The 12,181-nt window shown below is 34.1% G+C and overlaps 1 protein-coding gene across 1 annotated transcript; it reads left to right on the plus strand.

Annotated features, from left to right (window-relative positions):
• Positions 1 to 9,319: 9,319 nt before the first annotated feature.
• Positions 9,320 to 10,522, plus strand: LOC108462716 (blue copper protein-like). The gene is made up of 2 exons (XM_017762630.2): positions 9,320 to 9,674; positions 9,786 to 10,522. Exons 1-2 carry the CDS (start codon positions 9,512 to 9,514, stop codon positions 10,520 to 10,522), a joined length of 900 nt encoding a protein of 299 aa, XP_017618119.1. The 5' UTR covers positions 9,320 to 9,511.
• The last annotated feature ends 1,659 nt before the right edge of the window (positions 10,523 to 12,181 follow it).

Consider the following 12,181-nt stretch of genomic DNA (forward strand, 5'->3'; position numbering starts at 1 on the left):
CTATGCATGAACACTTAACAATGTTTAAAGAAATTCTCTCAAACTTCGAGGCCATGGAGGTTCAATATGATAAGGAAGATCTAGGGTTGATTCTACTTTGTTAGTTGCCCTCGTCTTATTTAACCTTTAGAGACACGATTTTATATAGCCGCGAGTGTCTCACAGTTAATGAGGTTTATGGTTCATTGACCTCGTATGATAAGATGAAACATTTTGTGGTTAAACCCGACTTTCAGGGAAAAGGATCTCATTGTTCATGGGAGATAAGATCGGAATGCTGATGAAGATCGTGGAAGGACACAAGAACGGAATCCTTGTGGTAAATCGAAAGGTAGATCAAAGTCTTCAAATAGAGGTAAAACTTTTAACTTTTGTAAGACAAAAGCCACATTAAATCTAAGTGCTAGAAGCTACAGAACAAGATCAAAAGGGAGGCTGCGAATCAAAAGGGAAAACAACCAGAAAAATCCAATGAAGCTAATGTTGTAGAAGACTATAGCGACGGTGAAATTCTAGTCACTTTCGTCAACAATTCTAAAATGAGCGAGGAGTGGATCTTTGATTCGGGCTGCACCTTCCACATGAGTCCCAATCGGGATTGGTTTACAACTTACGAAACAATGTTTAAAGGTGTTGTTTTGATGGAAAATAATGCTTCGTGTAAAATTGCAGGTGTTTGAATGATTAAAGTTAATATGTTTGACGGAGTTGTTAGAACACTTAGTGACATGCGACATGTTCTGGAATTAAAGAGAAATTTAATTTTGTTGAGTAATCTTGATTCAAAAGGGTACAAATACATAGTTGAAAGTGGGGTTTTGAAGATTTCCAAAGGTTCCTTCATGGTGATGAAAGGGCAAAGAAAGATTGTCAAGTTACATGTTTTGCAGGGTTCTACTATTACTGGTGATGCAGCTGTCGCTTCCTCTTCCTTGTCAAATGATGATATTACTAAACTTTGGCATATGCACCTAGGGCATATGATTGAGAATAACATGGAAGAATTGAGCAAAAGAGGACTTTTTGATGGGCAAGGAATTTGCAAACTGAAGTTCTGTGAGCACTGCGTTTTTGGGAAGCAAAAGAGAGTTCGATTCACCAGAGGAATCATAACATGAAGCGAATGTTAGAGCATACTGATTCTTATCTATGGGGACCATCTAGAGTGCCTTTGGGAGGTGGAGCTAATTATATGCTAACTTTTATTAATAATTTTTTCCAGAAAAGTTTGGGCGTTCTTCCTGAAGCAGAAAAGCGATGTGTTTTTTGTATTTAAGTATTGGAAAACTATGATTAAAAACAAACGGGAAAACAAATAAAACACCTTCACACAAACAATGGCTTAGAGTTCTATTTTGATGAGTTTAATGAGCTATGCAAGTCAGAAGGGATCCTGAGACACTTGACAGTTCTTCATACTCCACAACAAAACGGTGTTGCAGAATGAATAAACAGAATGATCATGGAGAAAGTTTGATGTATGTTGTCAAATGCTAACTTACCAAAGTCGTTTTGGACCGAAACAACCTTTATTGCATGTTTTTTGATCAACCGATCTACATCTATTTCTATTGAGAAAAAGGCTCCACAAGAGGTATGATATGGTAATCTTGCTGATTATTTTGATTTAAAGATCTTTGGGTGTCTTGCATATGCTCATGTTAATAATGGAAAATTGGAACTGAAATCCATTAAATGTGTTTTTATTGGTTATAAAGCTGGTGTAAAAGGGTATAAGTTATGGTGTCTTGAAAATAGAAAAGTTGTGATTAACAGAGATGTTGTTTTTGATGAAACTGCTATACTACCTAACTTATCTCTTAAAGACTCTTCCAATAAAGAACATCAAAAGTAGGTGGAGCATCAGATTAATCCAAAATCTACAATAGAGTCGACTCCTCAAACCAGTATAAAAATTCAGAATAGATTTGCTTCTTCACCATAATACTCTATCACCAAAAATAAAACTAGAAGAGAAATTAAACCTCCAAAGACGTATGCCGAGGCTGATCTAGTTGCTTATGCTTTAAATGTGGCCAAATATATAGATGCAAACCAAGAGCCATCTAATTATTCTGAGACGGTTAGCTATGAAGACTTAGAAATTTGAATGTTTGCTATGCAAGAGGAGATGGAATCACTCCACAAAAACAGAACATGGGATCTTGTGAAACTTTCCAAAAGTAAAAAGGTTGTTTGTTGTAAATGGGTGTTTAAAAAGAAAGAAGGGACTTCAGGAGTTGAAGAACCCAGAGATAAAGCAAAGCTTGTTGCAAAGGTTACAGTTAAATTTTAGGAGTGGACTTCACATATGTGTTCTCCCCAGTTGTGAAGCATAGTTCGATTCGAGCTTTGCTTGGTATTGTGGCCATGCATGATTTGGAGCTTGAGCAGTTTGATGCAAAAATTGCATTTTTGCATCGAGAACTTGAGGAGGATATTTACATGCAACAACCATTGGGTTTTACAGTATTTTGAAAAAAAGGACTGTAATAGCCCATTTTTTAGTGAAATCGAAATAGTGGTTTCGGGACCACAAATTCGATCCAAAAATAAAGCTTATTTTATTCTATTATATGGTTCATATTATAATAGACATGTCATGTGAAAATTTTGATACGAAAATTTTATCGATTAAGTGTTTAATTACGAGAAGGACTAAATCGTATAAAATGCAAAAGTTGGATCTAGTAGCTATAAGGATTAAATAGCTATGGAATTCAAAATTAGAGGTCTTTATATGGTAATTAGACCATTAAAGAAAAGTATGTAGATTTTTAGTGACTCATCCATGGAAATTTAGAAAAAGGATAAGGACTAAATTGGAATTTGAAAAATATTTAATTAATTAAAAGATGAAAAAAATATCATATTATTTTCTCATCTTCTTCAATCTAAAATACATGGAAACCTAGGAGAGTGAGAAGAAATTTTCATGGTTTAATTGCGTAAGCTTCCTTGTCTCGTTTTTAGTAATTTTGATATTTTTGAAACCTGGATAGCTTAATCTATCTATTTGGGGGATTAATTTGAAAAGTTATCAAGGTATGAAATTTGGGTCATGGATGAATATGCTAAAAATTAGAAATTTATGGTAGAAAATGAAAGGTTGTTGATAGATAAACAACTTTTACAAAGTGATTTTTTTTATGAAAACATGATTTAGGGACTAAAATGTAAACTTGTGAAAAGGAAGAAAAATGCTGAATTTTTATGAATACATGTGCTGTAAATTTTTTAATGAGATTTTGGTTAGGCTTGGAATAGGGAGTAAATTTCACAAGTTTCATTTCTGAGCCTAAAGACGAAATTGGAATTTATGAAAAAGTTAGGGGCAAAATGGTAATTTTTCCTAGGACGTAAATTGAGTACAAATGAGTATGAAAAATGAGAAATTAATGATTAAAGCTATTTATATAGATTTGGACAACTCACATTCGAGGTTAGACCGAGTAAAAGAAAAGATTTCAGATTAGTAGATTAATTACGCGAACAAGTGTCGAGGTAAGTTCGTGTAACTTAATCGAGCATGTAAATATGTTTAATTGAATTTTGTGTTTGTATGTAATGTGGCTTATATTGAAGTGAATTATTTGATTGCTATAATGAAAAATTGAATACATGCTTGGAACGGTAAAATGGGTCAAGTTCTGTTTAAATATTGAATTCTAATGAACATATGCGCTTTCCCAAAACGAATAAGGTCCTGCATTTGTTTCAAATAGGATTTAGCTCAGACGAGTAATCCTATTGAACTTGTTGTAGATAGGAGTCTGGAAGGGTAATTCTGATATAATACCTCTCGTGCATACGTTACATTAGGGATTTTGCCTGGACTGGTAATTCTAATTGAGCTCTTCTAAGCATACGTTATATAAAGAATTTAGCCTGGACTGGTAATCCTGTTATACGTCATGTGGCTCGAGAGTGTATTCCTAGATTAAGTGCCCTAATGGGTACTCTTGAAAAAGAATTGACGAGTTATTGAATCGTACACCTCGAGTATACCACTTGAACATCCATTGGGATTTCAATGATTCAACAAACACAACTCTTGACATGGTAAGATTATTCTGAGATGAAATGATAATTTCTTGAATGAATATTGCATGATGAGCTCATCTATCTTTCCTTGATGTATATGAAGATTTTGTGACTAACATGTTTGATTGAATGCACGTGTTCAGACAATTATGCCAAATGGATGGAAAACATGATATTGTATGCTTAGATTTAATAAACGGGATTGGTAAGTTTAGTTTCCGTTATACGAACTTACTAAGAATGTAATGCTTACTCCGTTTTATTTTTCCATGTTTTATAGTGCTCGGAAGCTCGCAAAGGTTTGAGATCATTGGAGCATCGCCACACTATCTACTAGCTATTTTAGATATTTATAGTAAAATCATTTTGGTATAATGGCATGTATAGGCTAACCTGGCCATAGATAGCTTAAATATGTGGTTTTCAATCTAGCCATTGGAATGGCTAGTAATGGTTTATTTTGGTATGATTAAGTAGGTTATTATGATATATACACATGTGTTATGTTAAATATATGTGATCAAATGTTGTTAATGCCTAAGTTAAACCAAGGTAAGTTTATAAACACATATGCATGTAATGATATGCCTTGTTGGATGATGGAGTGTTCTTAATTTAAATGCTTGAAATAGTTGGTATTGGATGTGAGTTTTAAATGCAGGCCTTTGGTGTGATTTTGGGTGAGAAATCAAGCTAGAAACGGCTTTATTTTGTCCACATGGGCAGACACACGAGCGTGTGTCTAGATCATGTGTGACACACGGCCGAGTACATACGCATGTAGTTAGGCCGTGTGTCCCCTGCATCTGAATTTTGAGAAACAGAATGCTCAGAATGGAGCACACGGGTAGAGACACGGGCGTGTGTCTTAGCCGTGTATGCTACACGGCCTAGAACATGAGCGTGTGTCTTAACCGTGTGAAACCTGTACCTAATTTTGAATTGAATTAATTAACCACACGGCTTAGCACACGGGCGTGTGGCATGGCCGTGTGCACAACTCAGAGAGTTACACGGGGTCAAACACAACATCCAGCACAGGTGTGTCCTAGGGTCACACGAGCGTGTCCCTTAGACCACACAGGCATGTGAGCCCTATACCTTGGAAAATTTTTGTAATTTTGTAAAAAATTCTTAGAGTTCTCAATTAAGTCCCGACTCGATTCTAATGCTCGTATTGGGCCTCGAGGGTCCATTTAAGGGACGTTTTGAATGATCTCGATTAATAAATAGTAATTTACATAAATTATTTGTAAAATGTTCTAAAAGTTTTGGTAATGCTCCGAAACCTTGTTTCGACGACGAATACGGGTTAAGAGTGTTACAAGGACTATGTTTGCTTGCTGAAAAAGTCTTTTTACAGTTTGAAACAGTCACCAAAATAGTGGTATAAGAGGTTTGATTCATTTATGACTTCTCATGATTTCAAAAGAAGTAGCTTCGACAGTTGTGTTTACCTTAAGAAAAATAGTGATGGTTCTTTTTGTATCTATTCCTTTATGTTGATGACATGTTGATGGTAGTGAAAGATAAATGAGAGATAAGAAAGGCTAAAGCCTAACTAAGTGAGGAATTTGAGATGAAAGATTTGGGACCAGCAAAGAAGATACTTAGTATGGAGATTCTTAGAGACAGAAAATCAAATAAATTGTACCTAAGTCAGAAGGGGTACATTGAGAAAGTTCTTTTTAGGTTCAATATGCAGAGTGTTAAGCCTGTTAGTACTCCTTTAGCAGCCCATTTTAGACTTTCATCAGCTTTGTCTCCATAATCAGATGATAAGATTGAGTACATATCACATGTTCTATATTCTAGTGCCGTGGGATCTCTCATGTATGCTATGGTTTGTTCACGTCCAGATTTATCATATGCATTCAGTGCAGTTAGTAGATACATATTGAATCCCAGTAAAGAATACTGGAAAGCAGGTTAGTGGATTTTAAGATTCTTACGAGGTACTACTGATGTTTACTTACAGTTTGGAAGAACTAGAGACAGAGTCATTGGGTATGTTGATCTTGATCGGAGGTTGTGCAATCAATGGAAAGCCACTTTGCAAACTACAACAACTTTGTCTACCATTGAAGCTGAGTACATGGTGATTACTGAGGCTTGTAAAGAAGCCATTTGGTTGAAAGGACTTTTTAGTGAACTTAATGAAGACCTTTAAATCAGTATAGTATTTTGTGACAGTCAGAGTGCCATCTTCCTTACAAAAGATAAAATGTTTGATGAGAGAACAAAACACATTACTGTTTGGTATCATTTTATTCGTAATATTATTGCTCGTGGTGATATCGTTGTGAGCAAAATTAGTACTCATGAAAATCCTGCAGATTGATGACTAAGTCACTTCCTACTACCAAGTTTGAGCATTGCTTAAACTTGGTTGGTGTTCATTGTTGAAGTTAAACCCTTAAGGGGTTTTATGGAAGAGAGGGAGAACTTGTTTGTTAAGTGTTCGCGATGAAGAACTTGTTCATTGGGAATTCGTGTCAAGGTGGGGATTGTTAGAATTGAGTGACTCAATCCTTATTTAAATAAAATAAAAGTAAAATCCATATGGAATTACATTTCTTTTATTTTATTTTAGAATAAGGTTTTTTAAGCCTTATTAAACTCCATCTATTTGATATTGAATAGAATAAGGTATTTCAATCTTACAACTCTCCTATTAGAATATGGTTTTACAAGTATATAAATAGACATAGTCTACTCCTCTTGTAATTATTCGAATTCGACATAGTGAATTTTTTTCTCCTTTGCTCGTGGTTTTTTTCCTAAAAGGGTTTCCACGTAAAAATCTATGTGTTCTTGATTTTTTTCTTTCTTTTTCCTTTGCGATATCTTGTCATTACCGACATTCTATTTTTTACAGGATGATTATGCATTTACAAGCTAATGAGTATGTTTTAGTATAGTTATTTTTGAATAAAAGTGTATATGGTAACTTGATAAATGCTAGATAACTTGTGGCAAAGTTTGGATGATGTTTTATAAATGAATTAGTGGGTACTTGTGTTTTGGCATTGTTGAATTTGGATATATATATAAATATAAACATGTGCATATGGTAACTTTAGTAAATGTTGAATGGTATTGCAAATGTGAATGACAACCTTAAATAGTGATATGTATGTGACCTAGCTTATGATATAAAATAGTTAAGTGTTTTTGTATGGATTGTGAATTTATGTTGATGGTTATCTTGGTGCCAAATGTGGCATATTTGTTGTATGTTTGTAATGGATGGAATGAGTTCTTTGTAGGTTAATTGTGTACCTATATGTATCTATGAGCTAAGATATAGATTTGGGCATGAAATGAACTTACTTGTGATTTTGACCATCTGGGTAAAAAGTATTGATACTAGGGACCAAGATATCGATACTTGACCAAATGAATATTATTTTGAAAATGGTAGAATGCCAAAACGGTACCAATACTAATTTTCAGTATCGATACATTTGATAAAACTATTGATACTTGTTCCTTTTGTATCGATACCTAGTTTCAAGTTTTAAAAATTTTTAGATTGGTCCTTAATCATGCTCGAACCTATTAAACTATGTTTGTATGCTCAATTTAGTCTCTGTTTAGTTTATAACTTCTATTATGCATGTATTTAGAAAAACTTGATGGTTTAAATTGAATTCAATGTTATGGTTTGCATGTGAATGTTTCGATAACTATTGTAGCATCCTAAAACTCAAATCTAGCGATCGGGCCAGGTGAGGGGTGTTACTTTTTTAAAATTTTAAAATTTTTTACTTTTCTTAGTTTTAATAGTTTTTTAAATATCCATTCTGCATGTTTCTATGTGCTTGAGCTTATAGAAATAAAAGTGATTGGTTAGGAGCATGTTAATAGGATTTTGTGAATAAATTGTAAATTTAGTTTGATAATAATTTATTCTAAATTTTTTAATTTTAGACTAGTTAGTTTGATTTATTACACCGTTAATAGATTTAATATGTTAAGTATACCACATGATAAATTGGTATATAAATAGAATGCATGCTTAATTGAATTATAGGTTGTAGAAATTGATAAACTTGGCTTATTGAATTACCTAGGGGTGACTTAAAGCATTATTTGATAGACAATTTTTCGAGCTAAAAAAGCTATCCTGTAAATGAGATTAAAAAATATATAAAATAAACTTGTTAATCTTGATATTCTTATATAAGTTGTTGATGTTCATTTTTATTCAAAATATAAATACAATAAGTTATTTTTTAATAAATTTTTATGATTTCTAATTAACTCCTAATAATATTTATAAATTTTATTTTTTAATTTTAATGATTTTTAAAATAATTTTTATGTTCTTTATAGTTTCAAAATGTATTTGGACTAAAAGATGTCCATATTCAAATAAACTTAGACAATTCATTGTATAGATTCATTATGTACTTATTTTAAAAATAATTTTATTTTTTTGCTAATGTGGCATCTGTTAGCGACCATATCAAGATTGCCGCTAAATACTAATGTTCAATGTTGGCCAAAGGACCTGTTTCACTAATTTTATTAGTTTATAAATTCAATTGAGTACATAAAATTTGAAAGCACTTAATTGATTTTTATTTTTAAAATGTTGTAATGCTTATAATACCATTAAGTGATTATAAAACAACACCTAATATCCTCGACATGAAATCATAGTTACTTAATATGTCACTGCATTTTGTTTATTTACTTTAAAATACTAGTATTGGATAAATATTAAAATATTAAAATATCAATATAAAATATAATATTTTAAATATATATTAGATCATGATAAATCTATAATGTGAGTGAAAAAATATATAATAAATATATTTCTAAAAGATTAATCTGAAAATCAAATGAGATTTTAGTTAAATAATAAAGTTAAAATATTAAAATTCATGATATATTAAGGTTCAAATTGTACAATTTCTTTTTAAATTTTACATAAAATGTAAAAAGATAAAATATTATTATAATACAATTTATTTCTTTATGAAATGTATAAATTTTAAATATTTTTCTTTTAAATTCGTTTAATAAGTAACATCGAGTGAATTAATCATATAAATGATAAATTAGATTTTTAAAAATCAAATCCTACAACCTTAATAAAATCGTAAAACTTTGTAGGCTTGCAATATGAACTTTTCTGTTGAATATTATTACATTTTGAAGCATCTCATCAAAGAAAAGAAACAAAAATCATTAAATATTCCCCTTTTTAATTTGTTTTTAAAATACACCCCTTAACTTTCAGCGAAACATGATTATTTGGCAGCCTAGGAATAACCCAATGTTCGAATGCAGACTATCGCCGGCTCCTCACAATTTCAAACCCATTTCCATGGAATTTCATTAGGCTAATGGATCATTAAACTATAAATACGTACTTAGCCAAACAACAATCAATCAAAAAAAAGAAAAAGAAAAAGAAAAGAAGAAAAAGAGAGTGTTTGTTGAGCTTCCATTAATGGCTTCTAACAAGCTTGCCATGCTCACCATTGTTGTCATATTTCTTCCTGCAATGGCCTTAGCGACGGATTATATCGTCGGGGATGACAGTGGATGGACAACCGGTTTCGATTATCAAGCTTGGGCAAAAGATAAAGTATTTCGTGTTGGCGATAAATTAGGTATATACTGAGACAACGAAGTTGGTTTTAATTTACATATATGATTATATTGAATGTGTAGCGTATTTCAGTTTAACAGTGTCATATAATATTTTTATTTTTATTTTGCAGTGTTTCAATACCCTAAAGGATATCACAATGTGTTTAAAGTAAACGGTACGGGCTTCAAGAATTGTGACATTCCACCTGAAAACCAAGCTCTCACATCTGGGAACGATACGATTGTTCTTAAGACTCCAGGAAAGAAGTGGTACATCTGTGGTGTTGCAAGCCATTGTTCCATGTATGCCCAAAAGCTTACTGTCTCTGTTCAATATCCCTTCGGCTTGGCACCAGCCCCGGCTCCAACTCAACCTTCAGTGCCTGCAACACCTGCTCCTGCACCTCGACTACCCGTCACTCCTTCAGTGCCTGCAACACCAACTAAACATTGGGCTCCAACTCCTGCACCTTCAATGCCTACAACACCAATTCAACCTTGGACTCCAGCTCCTGCACCTTCGGCACCATCCACACCTTCAGCAGTAGCAGCAACACCATATGAACCTTGGGCTCCAGCCCCTGCACCCTGGGCACCGTCTACACCTTCTGTGCCAGCAACACCATATGAACCTTGGGCTCCAGCCCCTGCACCCTGGGCACCGACTACAACTTCTGTGCCAGCAACACAATCTGAACCTTGGGCTCCAGGCCCTGCACCTTGGGCACCAACTACACCTACTGTGCCAGCAACACCATCTCAACCTTGGGCTCCAGGCCCTGCACCATGGACACCAGCTACACCTTCTGTGCCAACAACCATATCTGACCCTTGGGCTCCAACTCCATCTCCTTATCCATGGATTTGATTTGATCAGCCATTTTATCGTCAGAGAATCATGTTTTAGTTTGGCATAATTACTTGCAATAATTTTAAGTGTGACCACTGACCACCATTTACTATAATACGTTATTGTCTGAGAATAGTAATCTTTTATAGTACATCTAAGTCTAATTGATTTCAAGTTAAACAGTGTCAAATTGTTTAAGCATTTATTACAAGGGGTGCCTTGTTATTTTTATTTTACAATCTTTGTCTTTGCCTAGTCACCCTTACGATTTTGACTGCAATAATTTTTAGTATGTTTATAATTGTAATAAACGCAATCCTTTCTCCAGGCAATTTATTAAAAAAGGCCCTTTTATTTCGTTATTTATCGAAATAGTTCGACTTTTTGATTATTTACCAGAAAGGACTATTTTCCCCAAAAGCGCGTCCACGTCAACGCGAAGTCAGGGGACGTGTCAGCAAAACGCTTCCCAGGGGGAGCGTTTTGCCCCCAACGGTCACATGACCGTTTGAACTCCAAACTCCAACGGTAAAAAAAAAATATAAAAGGCCCCTCCCCCCTTTCATTTTTTCACACAATAGTCCTCTCACAATTCTCTCTAAATTCTCTCAAATTTCTCTCAATTTTTGTTAAAGCTGTCTCTAATTTTTGCAAAAAAGCTCTGTTAAAATTTTTTTGAATTAGTTTTATTTTTTAAATTACAAAAATATTCGATTGTGTTAGCAATGGCCGGAGAATTAATTAGTCTTGATACGAAACAATCCCCGTCGATCAAATGACAATGGTAAGTGATAAGTTTAATTAATTTTTGAATAGTATTTAATTTTTTTCATTTATGCAATTTTAATTAATATTTATTTTATAATTTTTTTATAACAGTCTGTAGATCGGGTGTTGCAATGCTATATCCGTAATATGTCTGGTCTTCCATCGCCATTGATAGAGAATTACCTGCGAGAAGCAGGATTTTGGCACGTGGCCACGATAGGCCTGGGGTGCAAGTTGGACCCGAAACTAATCAGTGCATTGATAGAAAGGTGGAGACCCGAGACACACACTTTTCATCTTCCATGCGGAGAGTGTACTATCACTCTGGAAGACGTGCAATTGCAATTGGGATTGCCGGTCGATGGGTAGCAGTCACCGGGTCTGCTCAATCTGCTGATTGGGGGGCCGTATGCTACGAGCTTTTGGGTGCTATTCCGGATAATATTAACGAAGGTCGGATCGAGATGGGCTGGTTACAAGACACATTTTCGGAGCCGGATAATGATTCAGCTGAATTAGAAAGAATACGATATGCTCGGGCATACATTCTTGAGATGATTGGAGGTTATCTGATGCTGGACTTGTCACGAAACCGCGTACATCTGAGATGGCTGCTGAAACTCGTTGATTTTAGAGCAGCAGGTGAATTAAGTTGGGGGTCTGTCGTGTTAGAAACATTGTACCGAGAGATGTGAGGGGCGACGCGACTGAATAAAGCCAAAATCGGAGGATGCCTATTACTACTGCAATCATGGGCATGGTTTCGCTTTCCATTTTTACGTCCTCGAGTGAACCACCTCTATACATTCTTACTAATAACGAGGTAAATTTTATATTAGATTTTACAATTATTACGTAGATTTAAAATATAATTGTATGCTAAAAAATTATTTAATTAGGTGGAACCAT

The sequence above is a fragment of the Gossypium arboreum genome, chromosome 13 (assembly GCF_025698485.1).
Source record: "Gossypium arboreum isolate Shixiya-1 chromosome 13, ASM2569848v2, whole genome shotgun sequence".
In the NCBI taxonomy this organism is placed as follows: Eukaryota; Viridiplantae; Streptophyta; class Magnoliopsida; order Malvales; family Malvaceae; genus Gossypium; species Gossypium arboreum.

Excerpts from the sequence above, each read along its gene's own strand:
- LOC108462716 (XM_017762630.2), top strand. The coding sequence starts at position 9,512 with ATGGCTTCTAACAAGCTTGCCATGCTCACCATTGTTGTCATATTTCTT. Across the intron at positions 9,675-9,785 it reads TCGTGTTGGCGATAAATTAG|TGTTTCAATACCCTAAAGGA; the intron begins GTATATACTGAG and ends TTTATTTTGCAG.